The following is a 26939-nucleotide window of genomic DNA, read 5'->3' as shown; positions in this document are numbered from 1 at the left end:
GTTAAGGGGCCAGTCCCCCCTAGGGACAAAGTGTACTAATGGCAGTGACATGGTTAAGGGATCAGTCTCTCCTAGGGCAAAAGTGTACTCCCCCCATCAAACCGTTACTTCTCCCAACCTCTACCTCTCTCCCCCCTCACCTCTGTCTCTCTATCTCCCCTGACACCCCTCTCTCATATCTCATTCTTCCACTCTCCCACCGGGCTAAACAAATCTCTCCTTCCTTCCCTCCCTCCAGGCCAAACAACCCCCTTCTTCATTCTCCCCAGGCCAAACAACTCCCGCCTTCCCTCCCTCTAGGCCAAACAACTCCCTCCCTGCCGACCTCCAGGCTGCATATATAAGCTTCTTGGGCGTCGTGCGGCCCGCGCGTTTCACAGGCCTGCTCTGTTGCACATATTACGGCCCTGTTGCGAGTTTGTTTTTGCCAGCTAGCTGGGATTGCCCCTCTGCGCTCCAGGCCTCTCACCTGGCTTCTTCCTTCTTGTTTTCCAGCTCTGCCTCCTGCTCCAGCTTTTTCTGCTGATTCTCTCTCTCTCGCCGCACACGCTTCTCCAGCAAAGCCGCCCGTTTCAGGGCGAGCTCGTTCTCTTCTTGGCGATCGTCCTGTGGGACATTAACAGATAGGGGAGCATTTATTCGTAAGCTGAACTATTCCTGGAAGGGACATGTCCCCGCCCAGATTGTTCACTGAAATTATGTTGGTTTTTTTAATAAGTTTATTTCTGTTCTTTTGGTTATATGTCCCATAGCTTTGGTGTAAACCACGACCTAGAGCACTGATGGCCAACTCCCGTCCTCAAGGGCCACCAACAGGCCAAGTATTAGGGATATCCCTGCTTCAGCACAGGTGGCTCAATCAATTCACCACCTGTGCTGAAGCTGGGACTGATGGAGCCACCTGTGCTGAAGCTGGTACTGATTGAGCCACCTGTGCTGAAGCTGGTACTGATTGAGCCTCCTGGGCTGCAGCAGGAATATCCTGAAAACCTGACCTGTTGGTGGCCCTTGAGGACTGGAGTTGGCCGCCCTGACTTAGAGGCTAGAGAAGCAAGAGAGGCTGAACTCCTGGGTCAGGTGGTTAATGAGTCCACGTTATATAACCAGGGATCCCACGTTCTGCTGCATTTGGAAAGAGCGTCGTTAAGAAAACTCGTCTCGTTCCCATGTACATTATATGCCAGACTGTGTTCCCAATCTGAGTTGTGCTGGGGGTGGTTATTTTCAAGTGGCAGCAGTACAATATCTGTCCGTCGACACACACACACACACACACACACACACACACACACACACACACACACACACACACACACACACACACACACACACACACACCTCTCTCCCTCCCCGGCGTTCAGCTCTCTCTCCCTCCCCGGCGCTCACCTCTCTCTCCCTCCCCGGCGCTCACCTCTCTCTCCCTCCCCGGCGCTCAGCTCTCTCTCCCTCCCCGGCGCTCAGCTCTCTCCCTCTCCCCGGCGCTCAGCTCTCTCTCCCTGCCCGGCACTCAGCTCTCTCTCCCTCCCCGGCGCTCAGCTCTCTCTCCCTCCCCGGCGCTCAGCTCTCTCTCCCTCCCCGGCGCTCACCTCTCTCTCCCTCCCCGGCGCTCACCTCTCTCTCCCTCCCCGGCACTCACCTCTCTCTCCCTCCCCGGCGCTCACCTCTCTCTCCCTCCCCGGCACTCACCTCTCTCTCCCTCCCCGGCGCTCAGCTCTCTCTCCCTCCCCGGCGCTCAGCTCTCTCTCCCTCCCCGGCGCTCAGCTCTCTCTCCCTCCCCGGCGCTCAGCTCACTCTCCCTCCCCGGCGCTCAGCTCTTTCCCTCTCCCCGGCGCTCAGCTCTCTCTCCCTCCCCGGCGCTCAGCTCTCTCTCCCTCCCCGGCGCTCAGCTCTCTCTCCCTCCCCGGCGCTCAGCTCACTCTCCCTCCCCGGCGCTCAGCTCTTTCCCTCTCCCCGGCGCTCAGCTCTCTCTCCCTCCCCGGCGCTCAGCTCTCTCTCCCTCCCCGGCGCTCAGCTCTCTCTCCCTCCCCGGCGCTCAGCTCACTCTCCCTCCCCGGCGCTCAGCTCTTTCCCTCTCCCCGGCGCTCAGCTCTCTCTCCCTCCCCGGCGCTCAGCTCTCTCCCCCTCCCCGGCGCTCAGCTCTCTCCCCCTCCCCGGCGCTCAGCTCTCTCTCCCTCACTGGCGCTCAGCTCTCTCTCCATCCCCGGCACTCAGCTCTTTCTCCCTGCCCGGCGCTCAGCTCTCTCTCCCTCCCCGGCGCTCAGCTCTTTCTCCCTCCCCGGCGCTCAGCTCTCTCTCCCTCCCCGGCGCTCAGCTCTCTCTCCCTCCCCGGCGCTCAGCTCTCTCTCCCTCCCCGGCGCTCAGCTCTCTCCCCCTCCCCGGAGCTCAGCTCTCTCTCCCTCCCCGGCGCTCAGCTCTCTCTCCCTCCCCGGCGCTCAGCTCTTTCTCCCTCCCCGGCGCTCAGCTCTTTCTCTCCCTCCCCGGCGGGGGGACAGGCAGTGGGCAGGCACGCGGCGCCGAGTACCTAAGATGGCAGTGCCCGGAAGGAGAGGTGACATATCTGTGTGTGTGTGTGTCACTGTGTGTGTGTGTCACTGTGTGTGTGTGTGTGTGTGTGTGTGACACTGTGTGTGTGTGCATGTGTGACACTGTGTGTGAGTGTGTGTCACTGTGTGTGTGTGTGTGTGTGTGTGTGTCACTGTGTGTGTGTGTGTGTGTGTCACTGTGTGTGTGTGTCACTGTGTGTATGTGTGTGTGTCACTGTGTGTGTGTGTGTGTGTGTCACTGTGTGTGTGTGTGTGTCACTGTGTGTGTGTGTCACTGTGTGTATGTGTGTGTGTCACTGTGTGTGTGTGTGTGTGTGTGTCACTGTGTGTGTGTGTCACTGTGTGTATGTCAGACACTGTAGGGTGGGGACCCCCCCTCTCCTGTCCACAGTCCCCCCCCTCCTGTCCACTGCCCCCCCCTCCTGTCCACTTTCCCCCCCCTCTCCTGTCCACTGCCCCCCCCTCTCCTGTCCACTGTACCCCCCCTCTCCTGTCCACTGCACCTCTCCTGTCCACTGCCCCCCCCCCTCATAGCGGGAAATTTAACTCACGGGCAACGCCGGCTCTCTCAGCTAGTAACCCATAAAGCACAACGGAGACACAGAGGTGTAAACCTTATGCAGTCTAGTTGGACATAGATACCATCTATACAATACATTTAAAAAATGGTGCTCCGCTGGTGCTGTCTTTAAAAAGTTTGTACCCAGGGCTGCTAGATTTGTTGCTGCTGTCTGCCAGGGAGGACTCCACCACCTCCTATAGAGAAGTCAGCTCCCATAGAGAGACTTACAAAGACCAGCAAAGAAATAGGCAGGAAGGCGCACCGAGGAGCGGTGATATTTATTCAATAAAAGCCCACAAGGGGTTTAACAATAACGATTAAAAATGCCAGTGACAAAATAGAAGCATGTAAGACATAATACAAAACAAAGTGCAAAAAGTGTGTAGTAAACGTACAATTATTGTAAGTGGAGAGTGATGCCGGAGAGGTCCGGTTGTCAGCCGAGCGCACAAGATGGCGGGGGTCCGGACCCGAAAATGTTCGCTCGCACTGAAAAAGGCTTCTCCCTCCCGGCAGCTCTCTCAGCGACTGGAAGCTCACATCGCAACCTCCCGTGACCTCTACGCGTTTCGCACAGCGTGCTTCGTCAGGAGGTCATGTGGAGAGGCTGCCTGTGAGGCTATATGTATTCTTTTAGCCAATAGGAACAGTTTGGTGTAAAATGTTCGCCGATCTGATTGACTAACAGCTGCAATCCAGGAGGAACAAATCTTACTCCCTAGAATGCTATAATTGCCTATCCAATAAGGAACAACTTAACAATCTCTTAATAAAATAAATTCTAGAGAAATAAACTTTATAGTTAAAAATAATAATAATAGTTACAGGCGGGCTACAATTCTCGGTGTTTCACTTCTCGGCGATCCACCAATACGGCGGTACCGAGAATGGGGCCGCCCTGTCTGCGCATGTGCAGAACGGGGGCTGACGAGGTTACACATGCGCAGAACAAGGGCCGCCAAGGTTGCGCAAGCGCAGAACGGAGTTTGTGCATGCACAGAAGGGGAGATTGCAGATCTGCACATGCGCAGACTTGCAGGAGACGCTGAAAATCGCCGGTTCCGCTTTCCGCGGGGCCATAGAACGGAACCCGCCGTATTAGTGAGGCTCGCCTGTATATGATATAATAAACTTAATAACACCATATATTGATTTACTTAAACTGTTAAAAGTGAATATACTTATATATATTATGTTAAATATATCATGCTATCTAGTAAGTTAATACATAATTAATATAATAAAGTAATAAAATTAGTATTCTGATGTAATAATACGGTCATAAATCACCATTTATATTTCTTATATACATTTTATATTTTTATAATAAACATTCAATTATCTACGTGTGATAGAAATAAGGACCCTGCCAGCACCTCACAACTAGTTAAATGCTCAGCAGAGTTACACTTATATACACGTACACACTAGTGAACCATGGCTGCGATTATAACTTCAATACCCATAAAAGTTAGTTCGCTGGGGTCCCAATGGTGAGTGTCTACACAATGTTCCAATAGACGCGTAAGTGGTTGATTCTTGTGTAAATTTTTAATGTTTCTCAAGTGTTCTAAAATGCGGATTTAATCGCGAATAAAAGTTTGGGGAATAGAGAGCTCCGTTTAAGCAGAAGAGAACAGTATTGGATATATACTGTACAATGCCATCCAGATATCCTCAGGGCTTGAACGATTACATTCAGCCGATTCCCTTTCTAAGGGAATAACATTGAACAGTATACAGGCATACCCCGCATTAACGTACGCAATGGGACCGGAGCATGTATGTAACACAGGCATACCCCGCATTAACGTACGCAATGGGACCGGAGCATGTATGTAACACAGGCATACCCCGCATTAACGTACGCAATGGGACCGGAGCATGTATGTAACACAGGCATACCCCGCATTAACGTACGCAATGGGACCGGAGCATGTATGTAACACAGGCATACCCCGCATTAACGTACGCAATGGGACCGGAGCATGTATGTAAAGCGAAAATGTACTTAAAGTGAAGCACTACCTTTTCCCCACTTATCGATGCATGTACTGTACTGCAATCATCATATACGTGCATAACTGATGTAAATAATGCATGTGTAACAGGCTCTATAGTCTCCCCGCTTGCGCACAGCTTCGGTACAGGTAGGGAGCTGCCGTTTGCCTATTTAGCGAGATGTACTTACTCGCGAGTGTACTTAAACCGGGGTATGCCTGTATATGACAAAGGGTTTATTTGAATGGCAGCCATAGTTCACTAGTCTAGTGTGTACGTGTATATAAGTGTAACTCTACTGAGCATTTAACTAGTTGTGAGGTGCTGGCAGGGTCCTTATTTCTATCACACGTAGATTATTGAATGTTTATTATAAAAATATAAAATGTATATAAGAAATATAAATGGGGATTTATGATCGTATTATTACATCAGTATACTAATTTGATTCATTTATTATATTAATTATGATTTAGCCTACTAGATAGCATGATATATTTAACATAATATATATACAAGTATTTTCACTTTTAACAGTTTAAGTAAATCAATATATGGTGTTATTATGTTTATTATATCATATAACTATTATTATTATTTTTAATTAAGTTGTTCCTTATTGGATAGGCAATTATAGCATTCTAGGGAGTAAGATTTGTTCCTCCTGGATTGCAGCTGTTAGTCATTCAGATCGGCGAACATTTTACACCAAACGGTTCCTATTGGCTAAAAGAATACATATAGCCTCACAGGCAGCCTCTCCACATGTCCTCCTGACGAAGCACGCTGTGCGAAACGCGTAGAGGTCACGGGAGGTTGCGACGTGAGCTTCCAGTCGCTGAGAGAGCTGCCGGGAGGGAGAAGCCTTTTTCAGTGCGAGCGAACATTTTCGGGTCCGGACCCCCGCCATCTTGTGCGCTCGGCTGAAAACCGGACCTCTCCGGCATCACTCTCCACTTACAATAATTGTACGTTTACTACACACTTTTTGCACTTTGTTTTGTATTATGTCTTACATGCTTCTATTTTGTCACAGGCATTTTTAATCGTTATTGTTAAACCCCTTGTGGGCTTTAATTGAATAAATATCACCTCTACTCGGTGCGCCTTCCTGCCTATTTCTTTTCTTACCATCTATACAATATTTTACACCCGTTTGCTCTTGTAATCGTGTTGATGGAAGACTTTGCTACCGATTCTTCCCAATCCTCCTCTGCTAGCGTCTCACACATTCATGATTGTCTCATGTAAGCACATTTTTCATTTGTCTTGTTAGGGATAAAGTGCTGGTATAGAACCGAGATCAACCGGTTACTGAAAGAAGAGCTACTGTACACACAAACTCAAGGTATGTGCTTGAATAGGAGGACAGCTGCAGGGGCAGAGACCATATAAAGTGACATATCTGGAGATACCTAAAAAAAACCTCAACTGGTGGGACCCCATATTTTTCTCCGATTGGTTGAAGAGGTTTCATCTGGTCTCGATGGAGGAGGTTCAACACTCTTACTAGGCCCTAACTCTGCCACCAAAAAAAGCTATTTCCAGCCATACCTGGGCCAGACTGTGGGTTCCCGAAAAGGAGAACCATATGAGAATTTGAAGGTCAAGTTACAGTAAATCCATTTTTTACGAATATCAGATTTTCAGGGAACGCAAGACAATTAATTGTAAAATGGGTTGGTCTACAACTCTTAGGCAGCCAATAGAGCATTTCTAGCCTTATAGCCTCTACTTATTCCATTTCTATGTTGACCCAAACACCACAGGGAAAGTTGGCCAATCTGAGAAAGAAAACAAGGAATAGCCAGTCCGTCCGCACTGCTTGGTCTAACTAGAATTCTATGCTGGTTTCGCTGCCTTTTACCAGACCAAATAAAATGAGAAGTTTTTGTAAGTCTGTGATGTCCTGAGCTCGAACCCTGCCTTGTGCCATTTTGAATGACACTTAGTTCTGATATGAAATCCGAACTCTGGATCTCAGCTGTTGGGAAACTATAAAGACCCCAAATACATTCATGAAGTTACCGGTAAGCCCAAAGGAGGTCAAGACTGTAAATAAAAGGTCCCAGTCCACCCCATTGAACGCTTTAGCTGCGTCTAAAGTAAGAATGAATGTAGGGAGTTTAGTAGTATTTACCTTATGAATAACATTTACGATCCGCCTGGTACTGTCGGACACTTGCCTGTGGGGAATGAACCCCACTTGGTCCGGGTGAATAAGACTAGGGTGGAACTTGTTTAATCTATTAGCCAATCACCTGGAGAACATTTTTATACCTGTATTAGTCAGAGGGATAGGTCTGTGATTTGAGCTATAACCCTTTGACTGAGTCTCTGAAATAGCATGGCCCGTACTATTTTTTCAACATTTAAAGAAAATGCCTCTCGACATAGGACAGACAGAGCTAAATATGTATGTGCAAAGACAGATCAATAGAACAGCAAAGAGCGAGAAAGGGACAGGGAGATATATAGCGAGAGATAGAGAGAAATAAATGCAGACATATAGACCCACAAACAGACCAACAGACACATGCACAGAGATAACGAGATAGACAGACACAAGTAGGTAGACAGACAGTCAGAAAACATGAGAGAATTAAACAGAATAGTATCTAGTGAGAAATACAGAGCTAGACAAGTCAATGGGAGTTCTTGTGAGACAGTGACCCAATCCCCACTAACAAAGTTTCATGAATAAATAAATGAAGAACTAGACAGATAAATGACTGTTTTATAATAAATACTGTTAAATAGAGTATCTTGTATATAAACCTAAAGCCCCTATGTGCTGTGTTTATCTTCTCCCTACTACATCCCCTTAGACCTAAACATCTGAAGAAGAGTTGGAGGTCTGAGAAGTTCATGCCCAAAGAACTCTCATGTGGATCTATTAGAAAGAATCACAGAATTAGTCAAACCTACAAAAAAATAACCCACCAACCTTGAAGAAGAACCCGCAGCAGACTTTCTGGTCCTCGCTAAACTGCTCCCGACCACTTTCATCTTCGTTGTTGTCTGGAGGAGCTTCATCTGGGGGCTGCAGCTTGGAGAGGGGGACTTCAATGAGGTTCCCATTTTTGAAAGCTGCCAAGCTTCGCTGGCTGAACTGGTCATCGTTGGGCGTGAGACACACAGTTTCTACGATGGGCTGAGACAGCACCTCGGACACATTGGACTCGATGGGTCTCATCTCCACTTCTGCTAGCTTCTGAGAATTCTGATGAGAATATCCTCCCTTCTCTGATTCCCCATCTCCTGCACGGTCGCCCAGAGAAGAACCAAACTCTGCCAGAAACATTTCCTTAACCGCTTGAGCTTCCGCTGCCGGTTTCCCGTCATCTCCGAAGCAAACAAACGACCTTGTCTGAATCTGGCTTGGAGAGAACCTCCGGAGACGGGGAAGGCTGTCCACTGACTGGGGAGGAGTCAACGTGCGGTTTAGGGGTGGGATTTTGAGCTCGTTGGGCCGAGGGGTACGTTGAAGCTTGGGGGGGAATGACACTGTTCTCTTGACAGATGTCTGGGGGGATGTGTGAGCCGGGCGAGGGGATTCCAGAGAGAAACACGGAACCGGAGACCATGTCACCGTGGGCTTTGTCGTTGGCTTCAATTCCCGTTGCGCTTGCGGCTGTGGAGAGGATTGTGGTGGGGAGATTACCCAGGCCTGCTGTTCCCTCATCTGCATCAACATGTCCTGCTGCAGGGCCAAACGCTGCATTTCTTGCTGGAGAAAATTCAGAGAGGAGTTGAGCTTCTCAATGGATTTAGTGTACTCCCCGATATCGCCCTCGTTCATGTTTTCCTCATTGGGACTCATTAGACTCCATGGTTTCTCTGCCTCTCCCAGTGTTGTCGGAGACTTCAGCCACTTGGAAGGGGTTAGATCAGTGGACAGCTTTATGGATAGATTGGCTCCAGCTCGGTCGCCAGCCCTTGACGATCCCTTCTCTGTGTCGCTTTCTGGAGTTAACTTCTCGCTTTCCACGTTCATTGATTCTTCTCGCAGGGGGGAGATGCTATCTCCCTTCTTTTTTACCACGGTAAGAAAGGCCGTCCTGCCCATCTTCTGCCGCTGACGGGTGAACGCTGCCTCCACTTTCTTCTTCTGTGCCTCGATGGCTCTCCTTTTCTCCTCCAGTTTCATCCTCAGCTGGACCATCTCCGATGCCAACAGCTGTGTGGAGTCCCTGCCTTGCGGAAGCGCGTTCTCCTCCTGTATGTGGTCGAATGCAAGCACCTGAGGGATATTTAGCTCTGATCCCTCCGGGGTCGTCTTCTGAGAACTACTACCGCTGCTCCTACCATCAACGTGGTTTAGCTTCCTGAACTTCTGCTCCGCGAAGCTGGTCATTTTGATGCCAGAGCTGGAAGAGGCTGTGCTGCACGCCTGGGACTTGCCACTCACCGAGCTGGGACAGGGGCTGATGGGCTCTCTGGGAATGGTAGCCTGTACTCCGAACTCCTGATGAAGCTTCAAAGGCTCTTCCAAGTCTGAGTCCAAGCTAACCGTGTAGTCTTTCAAAGAAGAATCCTCGTCCATGGTTTCCGGGATATAATCTGACGGGACGTGAATTCCAGTGTCTGCCTCTGTGTTGTCAGTGATTGGGCTCTGGGCCCCCTTGATCTCCGCTATTAGATCCAGACTGGGTTCTGTAAGAGCAGGCGAAATCAGCTGCAAACCTAAATTCCTATCATGGCTATGCAGAAAAAAGCCATTGTCGACTTGGTCACCAACGATGTTCGTCTTCTCCGGGTTATGAATGATCTGCAGGGCTTCTTCGATGCTCGGTGCTTCTATCGGACTGTCAAGTTCGTCTACACTAATACTGTTTTGGAGTGGCCCATTGAGAGGCTTGTACTGGTCTTCATCGACTGAGTTCCAATGGCTGGTGGTAGGTGACAAGTTGTCGTGGATTTGCCCCGTCTGGCTCAGCTCCTCATCAATACACTCTGATTGCCCTTGTCCGTTAATGGGCTGGAATGACAGGTTCTTGCGGATGTGCTTGGGAATACGGTTCACGTTGAAGGAAAACCCTTCATTGCTGATGGATCTCCGGATTGGCCTGTTTGGGGTGGACACTTGCATTCCATCTTCCTTATCGAAAGAGATATTGAAGGAAACGCCGTGTACAGATGATCTGCAATGAAATCAAGAAAAACGGGACAGGTCAGAATAATCTTAATGGGGAACACTTAATCTCAGGATAATCAATAAACACAAATAGTATATGGGCTGTACATCGCACTTCCCATATATTATCGAGTTAACTATATAATAAGTACTTTGTAACTAATTATAATACATACGAGAGCAGAAGCAAAGGATCATGAAGAATGTCATTGTAATCTCTCTCTGTTAAGACTTGAAACATTGTGTGTGTGTGTGGTTATGTGTGTGTATGTATGTGTATATACATACAAAATACAGCGATAGCTGTAACACAACATATGACCCCTTCAACTGGATGGACTACAAGTCGTCTTCTATCGTGGGAAGGTGTTGTATGGCATAGCACCGCTAAGTAAATCTGACCCGTAACCTCATTTCGACGCCCAAGATATCATAGGAAGCCAACCCTAGGATTAGGACCAAGGTCACCAGACACAAAGGCCGCGCTTATAGTCCCGGCTACGGAGACGGCGCGTCAAAACAAGTTGATTTAATCCATCGCATCCGCCTATAGAGGGCGCGACCACGCCCAAAATCGGTAAAGTAAATGGAAATTGTTTTTTTCGCTGACCACCGCGTGATGTCAGCAGCACGTGAGTGGTCCAGCCAATGAGGGCGAACCACTCACGGCCACACACCCCGGTCGCCATCTCTTGTCTCTTACGCTATAAGCAGAAATCGCTATTACAAAGGCGACGGACTATAAGCGCGGCCTAAGACAGGGGTGGGCAACTCCAGTCCTCAAGAGCCACTTTCAGGTCAGGTGTTTACGATATCCCAGCTTCAGCACAGGTGGCTCAATACATCCCAGCTTCAGCACAGGTGGTTCAATCAGTCCCAGCTTTAGCAGAGGTGGCTCAATACGTCCCAGCTTCAGCGCAGGTGGTTCAATCAGTCCCAGCTTTAGCAGAGGTGGCTCAATACGTCCCAGCTTCAGCGCAGGTGGCTCAATCAGTCCCAGCTTAAGCCCAGGTGGCGCAGTAAGTTCCAGCTTCGGCACAGGTGGCACAATCAGTCCCTGCTTCAGCACAGGTGGCTCAATCAGTGGCTCAGTCTTTGACTGAGCCACTGATTGAGCCACCTGTGCTGAAGCAGGGATATCCCAAAAATCTGGCCTGCTGGTGGACCTTGAGGACTGGTGTCACCCCCACCCCTGCACTAAGTCGATACTCCTCATATAATGACATGATCGCCTCCAAGACAACAGCAGTGATTACACGATTATCGACATCAATAATTATGAGAGTGTTCATTTCCAACGTTCCCCGCTCTGTATTCTCACCGTTTCTCCTTGGGCCACGTCCCAACGGACCCATCCACGTACGACATCGACGAGGACCTCCGGATCACCGCTGGAAACAGAACAGTGATACATTTCTTCACAAAAAGCAAGGCGTTTCCCACCAAAATGAACCAATTACTTTTTCCGATCTCTTACTGATAAATACTCCCATAGACTGGTGATATATCGAGGTTCTCACACTTACTGATAAATACTACCGCAGACTGGTGATATATCGAGGTTCTCACACTTACTGATAAATACTCCCATAGACTGGTGATATATCGAGGTTCTCACACTTACTGATAAATACTCCCATAGACTGGTGATATATCGAGGTTCTCACACTTACTGATACATGCTCCCATAGACTGGTGATATATCGAGGTTCTCACACTTATTGATAAATACTTCCATAGACTGGTGATATATCGAGGTTCTCACACTTACTGATAAATACTCCCATAGACTGGTGATATATCGAGGTTCTCACACTTACTGATAAATACTCCAGTAGACTGGTGATATATCGAGGTTCTCACACTTACTGATAAATACTCCCATAGACTGGTGATATATCGAGGTTCTCACACTTACTGATAAATACTACCGCAGACTGGTGATATATCGAGGTTCTCACACTTACTGATAAATACTCCCATAGACTGGTGATATATCGAGGTTCTCACACTTACTGATAAATACTCCCATAGACTGGTGATATATCGAGGTTCTCACACTTACTGATAAATACTCCCATAGACTGGTGATATATCGAGGTTCTCACACTTACTGATAAATACTCCCATAGACTGGTGATGTATCGAGGTTCTCACACTTACTGATACATGCTCCCATAGACTGGTGATATATCGAGGTTCTCACACTTACTGATAAATACTCCCATAGACTGGTGATATATCGAGGTTCTCACACTTACTGATAAATACTCCCATAGACTGGTGATATATCGAGGTTCTCACACTTACTGATACATGCTCCCATAGACTGGTGATATATCGAGGTTCTCACACTTACTGATAAATACTTCCATAGACTGGTGATATATCGAGGTTCTCACACTTACTGATAAATACTCCCATAGACTGGTGATATATCGAGGTTCTCACACTTACTGATAAATACTCCAGTAGACTGGTGATATATCGAGGTTCTCACACTTACTGATAAATACTCCCATAGACTGGTGATATATCGAGGTTCTCACACTTACTGATAAATACTTCCATAGACTGGTAATATATCGAGGTTCTCACAATTACTGATAAATACTCCCATAGACTGGTGATATATCGAGGTTCTCACACTTACTGATAAATACTCCCATAGACTGGTGATATATCGAGGTTCTTACACTTACTGATAAATACTCCCATAGACTGGTGATATATCGAGGTTCTCACACTTACTGATACATGCTCCCGCAGACTGGTGATATATCGAGGTTCTCACACTTACTGATACATGCTCCCATAGACTGGTGATATATCGAGGTTCTCACACTTACTGATACATGCTCCCGCAGACTGGTGATATATCGAGGTTCTCACACTTACTGATACATGCTCCCGCAGACTAGTGATATATCGAGGTTCTCACACTTACTGATACATGCTCCCGCAGACTAGTGATATATCGAGGTTCTCACACTTACTGATACATGCTCCCGCAGACTGGTGATATATCGAGGTTCTCACACTTACTGATAAATACTCCCATAGACTGGTGATATATCGAGGTTCTCACACTTACTGATAAATACTCCCATAGACTGGTGATATATCGAGGTTCTCACACTTACTGATAAATACTCCCATAGACTGGTGATATATCGAGGTTCTCACACTTACTGATAAGTACTCCCATAGACTGGTGATATATCGAGGTTCTCACACTTACTGATAAATACTCCAGCAGACTGGTGATATATCGAGGTTCTCACACTTACTGATAAATACTCCCATAGACTGGTGATATATCGAGGTTCTCACACTTACTGATAAATACTCCCATAGACTGGTGATATATCGAGGTTCTCACACTTACTGATAAATACTCCAGCAGACTGGTGATATATCGAGGTTCTCACACTTACTGATAAATACTCCCATAGACTGGTGATATATCGAGGTTCTCACACTTACTGATAAATACTCCAGCAAACTGGTGATATATCGAGGTTCTCACACTTACTGATAAATACTTCCATAGACTGGTGATATATCGAGGTTCTCACACTTACTGATAAATACTCCCATAGACTGGTGATATATCGAGGTTCTCACACTTACTGATAAATACTCCAGTAGACTGGTGATATATCGAGGTTCTCACACTTACTGATAAATACTCCCATAGACTGGTGATATATCGAGGTTCTCACACTTACTGATAAATACTTCCATAGACTGGTGATATATCGAGGTTCTCACACTTACTGATAAATACTCCCATAGACTGGTGATATATCGAGGTTCTCACACTTACTGATAAATACTTCCATAGACTGGTGATATATCGAGGTTCTCACAATTACTGATAAATACTCCCATAGACTGGTGATATATCGAGGTTCTCACACTTACTGATAAATACTCCCATAGACTGGTGATATATCGAGGTTCTTACACTTACTGATAAATACTCCCATAGACTGGTGATATATCGAGGTTCTCACACTTACTGATACATGCTCCCGCAGACTGGTGATATATCGAGGTTCTCACACTTACTGATACATGCTCCCATAGACTGGTGATATATCGAGGTTCTCACACTTACTGATACATGCTCCCGCAGACTGGTGATATATCGAGGTTCTCACACTTACTGATACATGCTCCCGCAGACTAGTGATATATCGAGGTTCTCACACTTACTGATACATGCTCCCGCAGACTAGTGATATATCGAGGTTCTCACACTTACTGATACATGCTCCCGCAGACTGGTGATATATCGAGGTTCTCACACTTACTGATAAATACTCCCATAGACTGGTGATATATCGAGGTTCTCACACTTACTGATAAATACTCCCATAGACTGGTGATATATCGAGGTTCTCACACTTACTGATAAATACTCTCATAGACTGGTGATATATCGAGGTTCTCACACTTACTGATAAGTACTCCCATAGACTGGTGATATATCGAGGTTCTCACACTTACTGATAAATACTCCAGCAGACTGGTGATATATCGAGGTTCTCACACTTACTGATAAATACTCCCATAGACTGGTGATATATCGAGGTTCTCACACTTACTGATAAATACTCCCATAGACTGGTGATATATCGAGGTTCTCACACTTACTGATAAATACTCCAGCAGACTGGTGATATATCGAGGTTCTCACACTTACTGATAAATACTCCCATAGACTGGTGATATATCGAGGTTCTCACACTTACTGATAAATACTCCCATAGACTGGTGATATATCGAGGTTCTCACACTTACTGATACATGCTCCCATAGACTGGTGATATATCGAGGTTCTCACACTTACTGATAAATACTTCCATAGACTGGTGATATATCGAGGTTCTCACACTTACTGATAAATACTCCCATAGACTGGTGATATATCGAGGTTCTCACACTTACTGATAAATACTCCAGTAGACTGGTGATATATCGAGGTTCTCACACTTACTGATAAATACTCCCATAGACTGGTGATATATCGAGGTTCTCACACTTACTGATAAATACTTCCATAGACTGGTGATATATCGAGGTTCTCACACTTACTGATAAATACTCCCATAGACTGGTGATATATCGAGGTTCTCACACTTACTGATAAATACTCCCATAGACTGGTGATATATCGAGGTTCTCACACTTACTGATAAATACTCCCATAGACTGGTGATATATCGAGGTTCTCACACTTACTGATACATGCTCCCGCAGACTGGTGATATATCGAGGTTCTCACACTTACTGATACATGCTCCCATAGACTGGTGATATATCGAGGTTCTCACACTTACTGATACATGCTCCCGCAGACGGGTGATATATCGAGGTTCTCACACTTACTGATACATGCTCCCGCAGACTAGTGATATATCGAGGTTCTCACACTTACTGATACATGCTCCCGCAGACTAGTGATATATCGAGGTACTCACACTTACTGATACATGCTCCCGCAGACTGGTGATATATCGAGGTTCTCACACTTACTGATAAATACTCCCATAGACTGGTGATATATCGAGGTTCTCACACTTACTGATAAATACTCCCATAGACTGGTGATATATCGAGGTTCTCACACTTACTGATAAATACTCCCATAGACTGGTGATATATCGAGGTTCTCACTCTTACTGATAAGTACTCCCATAGACTGGTGATATATCGAGGTTCTCACACTTACTGATAAATACTCCAGCAGACTGGTGATATATCGAGGTTCTCACACTTACTGATAAATACTCCAGCAGACTGGTGATATATCGAGGTTCTCACACTTACTGATAAATACTCCCATAGACTGGTGATATATCGAGGTTCTCACACTTACTGATAAATACTCCAGCAGACTGGTGATATATCGAGGTTCTCACACTTACTGATAAATACTCCCATAGACTGGTGATATATCGAGGTTCTCACACTTACTGATAAATACTCCCATAGACTGGTGATATATCGAGGTTCTCACACTTACTGATACATGCTCCCATAGACTGGTGATATATCGAGGTTCTCACACTTACTGATAAATACTTCCATAGACTGGTGATATATCGAGGTTCTCACACTTACTGATAAATACTCCAGTAGACTGGTGATATATCGAGGTTCTCACACTTACTGATAAATACTCCCATAGACTGGTGATATATCGAGGTTCTCACACTTACTGATAAATACTTCCATAGACTGGTGATATATCGAGGTTCTCACACTTACTGATAAATACTCCCATAGACTGGTGATATATCGAGGTTCTCACACTTACTGATAAATACTCCCATAGACTGGTGATATATCGAGGTTCTCACACTTACTGATAAATACTCCCATAGACTGGTGATATATCGAGGTTCTCACACTTACTGATAAATACTCCCATAGACTGGTGATATATCGAGGTTCTCACACTTACTGATAAGTACTCCCATAGACTGGTGATATATCGAGGTTCTCACACTTACTGATAAATACTCCAGCAGACTGGTGATATATCGAGGTTCTCACACTTACTGATAAATACTCCAGCAGACTGGTGATATATCGAGGTTCTCACACTTACTGATAAATACTCCCATAGACTGGTGATATATCGAGGTTCTCACACTTACTGATAAATACTCCAGCAGACTGGTGATATATCGAGGTTCTCACACTTACTGATAAATACTCCCATAGACTGGTGATATATCGAGGTTCTCACACTTACTGATAAATACTCTCATAGACTGGTGATATATCGAGGTTCTCACACTTACTGATACATGCTCCCATAGACTGGTGATATATCGAGGTTCTCACACTTACTGATAAATACTTCCATAGACTGGTGATATATCGAGGTTCTCACACTTACTGATAAATACTCCAGTAGACTGGTGATATATCGAGGTTCTCACACTTACTGATAAATACTCCCATAGACTGGTGATATATCGAGGTTCTCACACTTACTGATAAATACTTCCATAGACTGGTGATATATCGAGGTTCTCACACTTACTGATAAATACTCCCATAGACTGGTGATATATCGAGGTTCTCACACTTACTGATAAATACTCCCATAGACTGGTGATATATCGAGGTTCTCACACTTACTGATACATGCTCCCGCAGACTGGTGATATATCGAGGTTCTCACACTTACTGATAAATACTCCCATAGACTGGTGATATATCGAGGTTCTCACACTTACTGATACATGCTCCCGCAGACTGGTGATATATCGAGGTTCTCACACTTACTGATACATGCTCCCATAGACTGGTGATATATCGAGGTTCTCACACTTACTGATACATGCTCCCGCAGACTGGTGATATATCGAGGTTCTCACACTTACTGATACATGCTCCCGCAGACTAGTGATATATCGAGGTTCTCACACTTACTGATACATGCTCCCGCAGACTAGTGATATATCGAGGTTCTCACACTTACTGATACATGCTCCCGCAGACTGGTGATATATCGAGGTTCTCACACTTACTGATAAATACTCCCATAGACTGGTGATATATCGAGGTTCTCACACTTACTGATAAATACTCCCATAGACTGGTGATATATCGAGGTTCTCACACTTACTGATAAATACTCCCATAGACTGGTGATATATCGAGGTTCTCACACTTACTGATAAGTACTCCCATAGACTGGTGATATATCGAGGTTCTCACACTTACTGATAAATACTCCAGCAGACTGGTGATATATCGAGGTTCTCACACTTACTGATAAATACTCCAGCAGACTGGTGATATATCGAGGTTCTCACACTTACTGATAAATACTCCCATAGACTGGTGATATATCGAGGTTCTCACACTTACTGATAAATACTCCAGCAGACTGGTGATATATCGAGGTTCTCACACTTACTGATAAATACTCCCATAGACTGGTGATATATCGAGGTTCTCACACTTACTGATAAATACTCCCATAGACTGGTGATATATCGAGGTTCTCACACTTACTGATACATGCTCCCATAGACTGGTGATATATCGAGGTTCTCACACTTACTGATAAATACTTCCATAGACTGGTGATATATCGAGGTTCTCACACTTACTGATAAATACTCCAGTAGACTGGTGATATATCGAGGTTCTCACACTTACTGATAAATACTCCCGCAGACTGGTGATATATCGAGGTTCTCACACTTACTGATACATGCTCCCATAGACTGGTGATATATCGAGGTTCTCACACTTACTGATACATGCTCCCGCAGACTGGTGATATATCGAGGTTCTCACACTTACTGATACATGCTCCCGCAGACTAGTGATATATCGAGGTTCTCACACTTACTGATACATGCTCCCGCAGACTAGTGATATATCGAGGTTCTCACACTTACTGATACATGCTCCCGCAGACTGGTGATATATCGAGGTTCTCACACTTACTGATAAATACTCCCATAGACTGGTGATATATCGAGGTTCTCACACTTACTGATAAATACTCCCATAGACTGGTGATATATCGAGGTTCTCACACTTACTGATACATGCTCCCGCAGTCTAGTGATATATCGAGGTTCTCACACTTACTGATACATGCTCCCGCAGACTAGTGATATATCGAGGTTCTCACACTTACTGATACATGCTCCCGCAGACTGGTGATATATCGAGGTTCTCACACTTACTGATAAATACTCCCATAGACTGGTGATATATCGAGGTTCTCACACTTACTGATAAATACTCCCATAGACTGGTGATATATCGAGGTTCTCACACTTACTGATAAATACTCCCATAGACTGGTGATATATCGAGGTTCTCACACTTACTGATAAGTACTCCCATAGACTGGTGATATATCGAGGTTCTCACACTTACTGATAAATACTCCAGCAGACTGGTGATATATCGAGGTTCTCACACTTACTGATAAATACTCCAGCAGACTGGTGATATATCGAGGTTCTCACACTTACTGATAAATACTCCCATAGACTGGTGATATATCGAGGTTCTCACACTTACTGATAAATACTCCAGCAGACTGGTGATATATCGAGGTTCTCACACTTACTGATAAATACTCCCATAGACTGGTGATATATCGAGGTTCTCACACTTACTGATAAATACTCCCATAGACTGGTGATATATCGAGGTTCTCACACTTACTGATACATGCTCCCATAGACTGGTGATATATCGAGGTTCTCACACTTACTGATAAATACTTCCATAGACTGGTGATATATCGAGGTTCTCACACTTACTGATAAATACTCCAATAGACTGGTGATATATCGAGGTTCTCACACTTACTGATAAATACTCCCGCAGACTGGTGATATATCGAGGTTCTCACACTTACTGATACATGCTCCCGCAGACTGGTGATATATCGAGGTTCTCACACTTACTGATACATGCTCCCATAGACTGGTGATAAATCGAGGTTCTCACACTTACTGATACATGCTCCCGCAGACTGGTGATATATCGAGGTTCTCACACTTACTGATAAATACTCCCGCAGACTGGTGATATATCGAGGTTCTCACACTTACTGATACATGCTCCCATAGACTGGTGATATATCGAGGTTCTCACACTTACTGATACATGCTCCCGCAGACTGGTGATATATCGAGGTTCTCACACTTACTGATACATGCTCCCATAGACTGGTGATATATCGAGGTTCTCACACTTACTGATAAATACTCCCATAGACTGGTGATATATCGAGGTTCTCACACTTACTGATAAATACTCCCATAGACTGGTGATATATCGAGGTTCTCACACTTACTGATAAATACTCCCATAGACTGGTGATATATCGAGGTTCTCACACTTACTGATACATGCTCCCGCAGACTGGTGATATATCGAGGTTCTCACACTTACTGATACATGCTCCCGCAGACTGGTGATATATCGAGGTTCTCACACTTACTGATACATGCTCCCGCAGACTGGTGATATATCGAGGTTCTCACACTTACTGATACATGCTCCCATAGACTGGTGATATATCGAGGTTCTCACACTTACTGATACATGCTCCCGCAGACTGGTGATATATCGAGGTTCTCACACTTACTGATACATGCTCCCATAGACTGGTGATATATCGAGGTTCTCACATGTGCTGACTTACTTTAACAGATCTGTTTAACCTTTTCAGTGCCGGGGGACCCGATGGCACCAGAATGTCACCAGACCCCACCCAGCACTTCTGCGTCAGCGATCGAGTGACGCAGCTGGCCCCCGGACACAGGGAATTCAGCTTCTGTCATTTCGATCGAACAGACAGCCCGATCACAACAGAGAAACTTACCTGGTACATCATAAGCGCCCATGAAACATTAAAGCAGCATTTGTAATTAATTTTTTCATTACAGCGTTGAAGCTGGGGGTCTCTGGACCTGACCTGTGTTAATTTCAGCTCCGGGTGTATACCGGTATTACCTCTCTGGGCGTGTATGTGTATACCGGTATTACCTCTCTGGGTGTGTATGTGTATACCGGTATTACCTCTCTGGGCGTGTATGTGTATACCGGTATTACCTCTCTGGGCGTGTATGTGTATACCGGTATTACCTCTCTGGGTGTGTATGTGTATACCGGTATTACCTCTCTGTGTGTGTATGTGTATACCGGTATTACCTCACTGGGCGTGTATGTGTATACCGGTATTACCTCTCTGGGTGTGTATGTGTATACCGGTATTACCTCTCTGGGTGTATGTGTATACCGGTATTACCTCTCTGGACGTGTATGTGTATACCGGTATTACCTCTCTGGGCGTGTATGTGTATACCGGTATTACCTCTCTGGGTGTGTATGTGTATACCGGTATTACCTCTCTGTGTGTGTATGTGTATACCGGTATTACCTCACTGGGCGTGTATGTGTATACCGGTATTACCTCTCTGGGCGTGTATATGTATACCGGTATTACCTCTCTGGGTGTGTATGTGTATACCGGTATTACCTCTCTGGGCATGTATGAGTATACCGGTATTACCTCTCTGGGCGTGTATGTGTATACCGGTATTACCTCTCTGGGTGTGTATGTGTATACCGGTATTACCTCTCTGGGCATGTATGTGTATACCGGTATTACCTCTCCGGGCGTGTATATGTATACCGGTATTACCTCTCTGGGCGTGTATGTGCATACAGGTATTACCTCTCTCGGGGTGAATGTGTATACCGGTATTACCTCTCTGGGCGTGTATGTGTATACCGGTATTACCTCTCTGGGCGTGTATGTGTATACCGGTATTACCTCTCTGGGCGTGTATGTGTATACCGGTATTACCTGTCTGGGCGTGTATGTGCATACCGGTATTACCTCTCTGGGGGTGAATGTGTATACCGGTATTACCTCTCTGGGCGTGTATGTGTATACCGGTATTACCTGTCTGGGCGTGTATGTGTATACCGGTATTACCTCTCTGGGCGTGTATGTGGATACCGGTATTACATCTCTGGGCGTGTATGTGTATACCGGTATTACCTCTCTGGGCGTGTATGTGTATACCGGTATTACCTCTCTGGGCGCGTATGTGTATACCGGTATTACCTCTCTGGGCGTGTATGTGTACACCGGTATTACCCCTCTGGGTGTGTATGTGTATACCGGTATTACCTCTCTGGATATGTATGTGTATACCGGTATTACCTTTCTGGGCATGTATGTGTATACCGGTATTACCTCTCTGGGCGTGTATGTGTATACCGATATTACCTCTCAGGGCGTGTATGTGTATACCGGTATTACCTCTCTGGGCCTGTATGTGTATACCGGTATTACCCCTGTGGGCGTGTATGTGTATACCGGTATTACCTCTCTGGGCGTGTATGTGTATACCGGTATTACCCCTGTGGGCGTGTATGTGTATACCGGTATTACCTCTCTGGGCGTGTATGTGTATACCGGTATTACCTCTCTGGGCGTGTATGTGTATACCGGTATTACCCCTCTGGGCGTGTATGTGTATACCGGTATTACCTCTCTGGGTGCGTATGTGTATACCGGTATTACCTCTCTGGGCGTGTATGTGTACACCGGTATTACCCCTCTGGGTGTTTATGTGTATACCGGTATTACCTCTCTGGGCGTGTATGTGTATACCCGTATTACCTCTCAGGGCGTGTGTGTATACCGGTATTACCTCTCTGGGCGTGTATGTGTATACCGGTATTACCTCTCTGGGTGTGTATGTGTATACTGGTATCACCTCTCTGGGCGTGTATGTGTATACCGGTATTACCTCTCTGGGCGTGTATGTGTATACCGGTATTACCTCTCTGGGCGTGTCTGTGTATACAGGTATTACCTCTCTGGGCGTATCTGTGTATACAGGTATTACCTCTCTGGGCGTGTATGTGTATACCGGTATTACCTCTCTGGGCGTGTATGTGTATACCGGTATTACCTCTCTGGGCGTGTATGTGTATACCGGTATTACCTCTCTGGGCGTGTATGTGTATACCGGTATTACTTCTCTTGGCGTGTATGTATATACCGGTATTACCTCTCTGGGCGTGTATGTGTATACCGGTATTACCTCTCTGGGCGTGTATGTGTATACCAGTATTACCTCTCTGGGCGTGTATGTGTATACCGGTATTACTTCTCTGGACGTGTATGTGTATACCGGTATTACCTCTCTGGGCGTGTATGTATATACCGGTATTACCTCTCTGGGTGTGTATGTATATACCGGTATTACCTCTCTGGGCGTGTATGTGTATACCGGTATTACCTCTCTGGGCGTGTATATGTATACCGGTATTACTTCTCTGGGCGTGTATGTGTATACCGGTATTATCTCTCTGGACATAGTGACCTGACTGGCTTGGGGGGGCCGCGGGATTTCCCGAGCAAGGAGAGAGCAGGGCTACTGCAAGGGGCTGGGCAGCTTCCTCCATCCTAATTGGCTGCATTACCCAGCAGCAGCAAATCAGGAAGAGGTGTCAGGAGCCTGGGGGTGGGACCAAGAAGAGGAGGAAACAGAATGGAGTGGAGAGACGTCTGTGTGTCTCGAGCGCGTCACACCTTTCACCATTGTGTCCTGTATTAGCCGCCTGGCCACGCTACCTAGGGAGGTAAGTATCTCCGAAAGCAGGGGGCCCCAGAGCAGAAGCTAACACCGTCCAGCGCCCGTAGACCCTCTGCGTCAACCCTTCAATAAAAAAAGAAACCAAAAAAACCCCAATAAATGAAACTTATGTGCTGCTTTAACGGTGGTTGGCTTGTAAAAAAGCCGTTTTACATGACATAATAATAAGTATTACGTCACTTCCCCCATTGCGGCGCCAGCTGAGAAACGCTGAGTATTGGTCCGGGGAGGAATAACCCACACATGCCCTCCTCTTGCCCCGCTGATTACGGGGATATTAGGAGGTTTGGGTATTACCTGGGGCCGCAGCGGCAGCCGCCTGACGTGGGCTCCTGCAAAACAAGAAGGGATGATAAGTCACGCCGCAGGTACGCCGCGACCCCGCCATCGCTGGTGATGCAAGGGGAGGGGGGATGGGCACCAGACGCCTTCTCCCCTAAGGCAACGGGCATTTTTATTTAGGGGGGGGGAAACATAGATACTAGGGCACTTAAAGGGTTAAAGGAAGTACCGGGCTGCTCCAAAAATGTGATATTTGATTTAAAGAAAAAAGTTTGGGGATTTGTTTTCACTTAGTATTTAAAAAAAGCAATACCTATATTTGTTTTACCTTATTTAAAACAAGGGCACCCCGCTGGAGCTGAACAGCAGCACTCCAAACTTCGGAGACCCCCTAGGACCGCTCCCCGCCCCCCTCTCACAGATTCCTGACATTTTGTGTTACAATTCCCTCATCCGGGAAAAACAATATGGCCGCTGGGGCCAGCCTCACTCTGGCAGCCAATAGAAAGTAGTGACCTCATTCTGCGATGACATTGCAGCTTCTGATTGGGTGACACCGCAGCCATCTTTGTTTTTCTGCCATGTGTTGGCACAAATGTAAAAAAAAATTGATTGCGTGTCCCTCAGTTCAGCTCTGGGGGACCCGCTCATTCATCAATACCTCACACCCCATTTGATCTTATGTCGTTACCCAAGCACCTGTGTATTCCCATAATGTATTACCTCCTAACCGCCTCTGCTGGGAGGCTAGTCCACAAATCCACCACCCATACCGTGAGCCGTCGGCTATTCTCTCAAGATGGAGGGCGGGAGGCTCAGGGGAAGTGTGAGGAAGTACTTCTTCACAGAAAGGGTGGTGATTTCGTGGAACGGCCGCCCAGCAGAGGTGGTAGGGGGTAAAACAGCAAAGGAAATGTCACATGCTTGGGATAGACTTTAGGCTAAATCCTAAACACGACAAAAACCCAAAGATCGCACAGGGTCGGACGTTACACCGCTCACACTGCGTCAACCTTCATTAAAGTGAGTGTCGGCCCATGCAGGTTCCCTACGCGCTTCGCTTCCCGGGGGGGGGGGGGGTTACCTGGAATGAGTAGAGCTATCCATGGTGTTTCTCCTGTTAGTGTTTGGAGCTGAAGGGACATTCCACCCAGACTGCATGGGATCTGTGAGTGAAATAATTCATGCAATTATTATTATTATTATGTCATTATTAGCAGCGCTCTCAAACTTTCTCCGTCTTTCTGTTGTCCAAATATTTCTAAAAAAACAAACCTTACAAAGCATTTTGCCGCCATGTGTAAAAAAAAAATAATCCCTTTGAATTTTTTGGAATATTCCGCTGGGATTTGCGCATGTTTTCCATGGAACATTCCACATGGAAATGGTTACGGTCAATTTTATCGTGCGTCCAATTCATAGAGCCGAGTTCCCCTGACTAATTGTTTACATAGATAGGAAGCGGTAATTGCAGCCCCGGGGATTCCCCGTCTCCCCAGAAAGTCTATGTTGGGTCTCATCTTACGGTTATTACAAGTCAGCCATTCAATCGTCTGCCTTTTAACCAAAGATTATACCAGAGGTTCCCCGCCTTTATTACACTGCGCTCCCCCTGCTAGAAGATATTTGAACCCCTAATGAATAAATCTGATCGCCGACTCATCAGATCGATCCCAGGTAGTGTGGCGTCCTGAGCTCAGGGGGAACACGCGTCTAATAATCCCCCAAACTGCCCCTCAGTGTGTGCAGGCAGCATGGGGGGTATAGCTGTCACGCACTGCGGGAGCTTCCAAAGTCACGCCCCACAATGCCTTGCTGCTGTGGGTGAAAAGCATTGTGGGAAGTTCCTTCTGTAAGTGACAGCTATACCCCCCCACATTAAGGTACAGTTTGGGGCCTTACTAGGTGGCAGGCCCCACACGGGCTCAGGAACCCGCTATAGTGTGCGTGTGTGTATATATATATATATATATATATCATATAAAAATATCACTTGTGAGCACATTCACATGTCTTAGACATGTCTGCAATCCTGCTTTTCACCATTATCACCTAGAATACAGTGCTTCCACTGCAGCATGGGATTCTGGGAAATTACATGCAAATGAGCACACAGTGCTATATATAATGCCTGGGACAATGGGCCAGAGTCCTATGTCCTGATTTTGCTGCATTATTACCTTGCGGGGCGATAACTCTCGGCTGCACAAATGATGGTTTCACTACTTCAAACCACCAGAAGAGTTCAGCCATGAACACCAAGTAATTCGCCTGTGGAGAAGCACAAGACAGTGAGCCAAGGCTGCAGGAGAGGATTCTGGGAAACAAAAGCGAGCCATGCATGGTTTCCGAAAAGTGTCTGAGTTATGGGAAAAAAACACATGTCAGTTGCCTTAATTTAAGCCCTTAAATATGTCCCTGCCAGTGGGTTATTGTGGCCATAGAAGGGACGTAAGGCAGAAAGGCACTGGCCCATATGTACTAAACAGTCTTCTGCCATTAAACACGTCCCTGTCATTAGGTCACTTTGCTCCTACGTGGGACTGACCCTTTAACCCATTAAACACGTCCCTGTCATTAGGTCACTTTGCCCCTGCGTGGGACTGACCCTTTAACCCATTAAACACGTCCCTGTCATTAGGTCACTTTGCCCCTGAGTGGGACTGACCCTTTAACCCATTAAACACGTCCCTGTCATTAGGTCACTTTGCTCCTACGTGGGACTGACCCTTTAACCCATTAAACACGTCCCTGTCATTAGGTCACTTTGCCCCTGAGTGGGACTGACCCTTTAACCCATTAAACACGTCCCTGTCATTAGGTCACTTTGCTCCTACGTGGGACTGACCCTTTAACCCATTAAACACGTCCCTGTCATTAGGTCACTTTGCTCCTACGTGGGACTGACCCTTTAACCCATTAAACACGTCCCTGTCATTAGGTCACTTTGCCCCTGCGTGGGACTGACCCTTTAACCCATTAAACACGTCCCTGTCATTAGGTCACTTTGCTCCTACGTGGGACTGACCCTTTAACCCATTAAACATGTCTGTCATGGAACAAGAACTGTATTTCTGATTCACCCCCCTCTTTCCTTCGCAGCTTCTGCCTGTCAGTTCTTATTTTCAGCTGCATGGAGTTTGCACACACATACTGTGCCTGTGTGATATGCAACAATGTTGCATTTTTTGCCTCTGGGCATGTAATCAGTGAACTGCTACTGCAGCCTCTGA

The 26939-nt window shown here is 46.2% G+C and overlaps 1 protein-coding gene across 5 annotated transcripts in view; it reads right to left on the bottom strand.

The window, feature by feature from the left end:
* CAMSAP2 (calmodulin regulated spectrin associated protein family member 2) overlaps window positions 1-26939 on the bottom strand; it is a 198952-nt gene that overhangs the window by 28872 nt on the left and 143141 nt on the right. For all 5 annotated transcript variants that reach the window (XM_075617069.1, XM_075617066.1, XM_075617071.1 and 2 more), the window contains 6 exons: window positions 25887-25977; window positions 24791-24872; window positions 23722-23756; window positions 11565-11634; window positions 8054-10250; window positions 470-606 (listed from right to left, as the gene is read on the bottom strand). In XM_075617069.1, the coding sequence (XP_075473184.1) occupies window positions 470-606; window positions 8054-10250; window positions 11565-11634; window positions 23722-23756; window positions 24791-24872; window positions 25887-25977 (2612 nt within the window). The remainder of the gene's footprint in view (window positions 1-469; window positions 607-8053; window positions 10251-11564; window positions 11635-23721; window positions 23757-24790; window positions 24873-25886; window positions 25978-26939) is intronic.

The sequence above is a fragment of the Ascaphus truei genome, chromosome 10 (assembly GCF_040206685.1).
Source record: "Ascaphus truei isolate aAscTru1 chromosome 10, aAscTru1.hap1, whole genome shotgun sequence".
Taxonomy (NCBI): Eukaryota; Metazoa; Chordata; class Amphibia; order Anura; family Ascaphidae; genus Ascaphus; species Ascaphus truei.
Note: the sequence above shows the minus strand (reverse complement) of the source record. Positions and strands in the feature narration are given on the sequence as shown.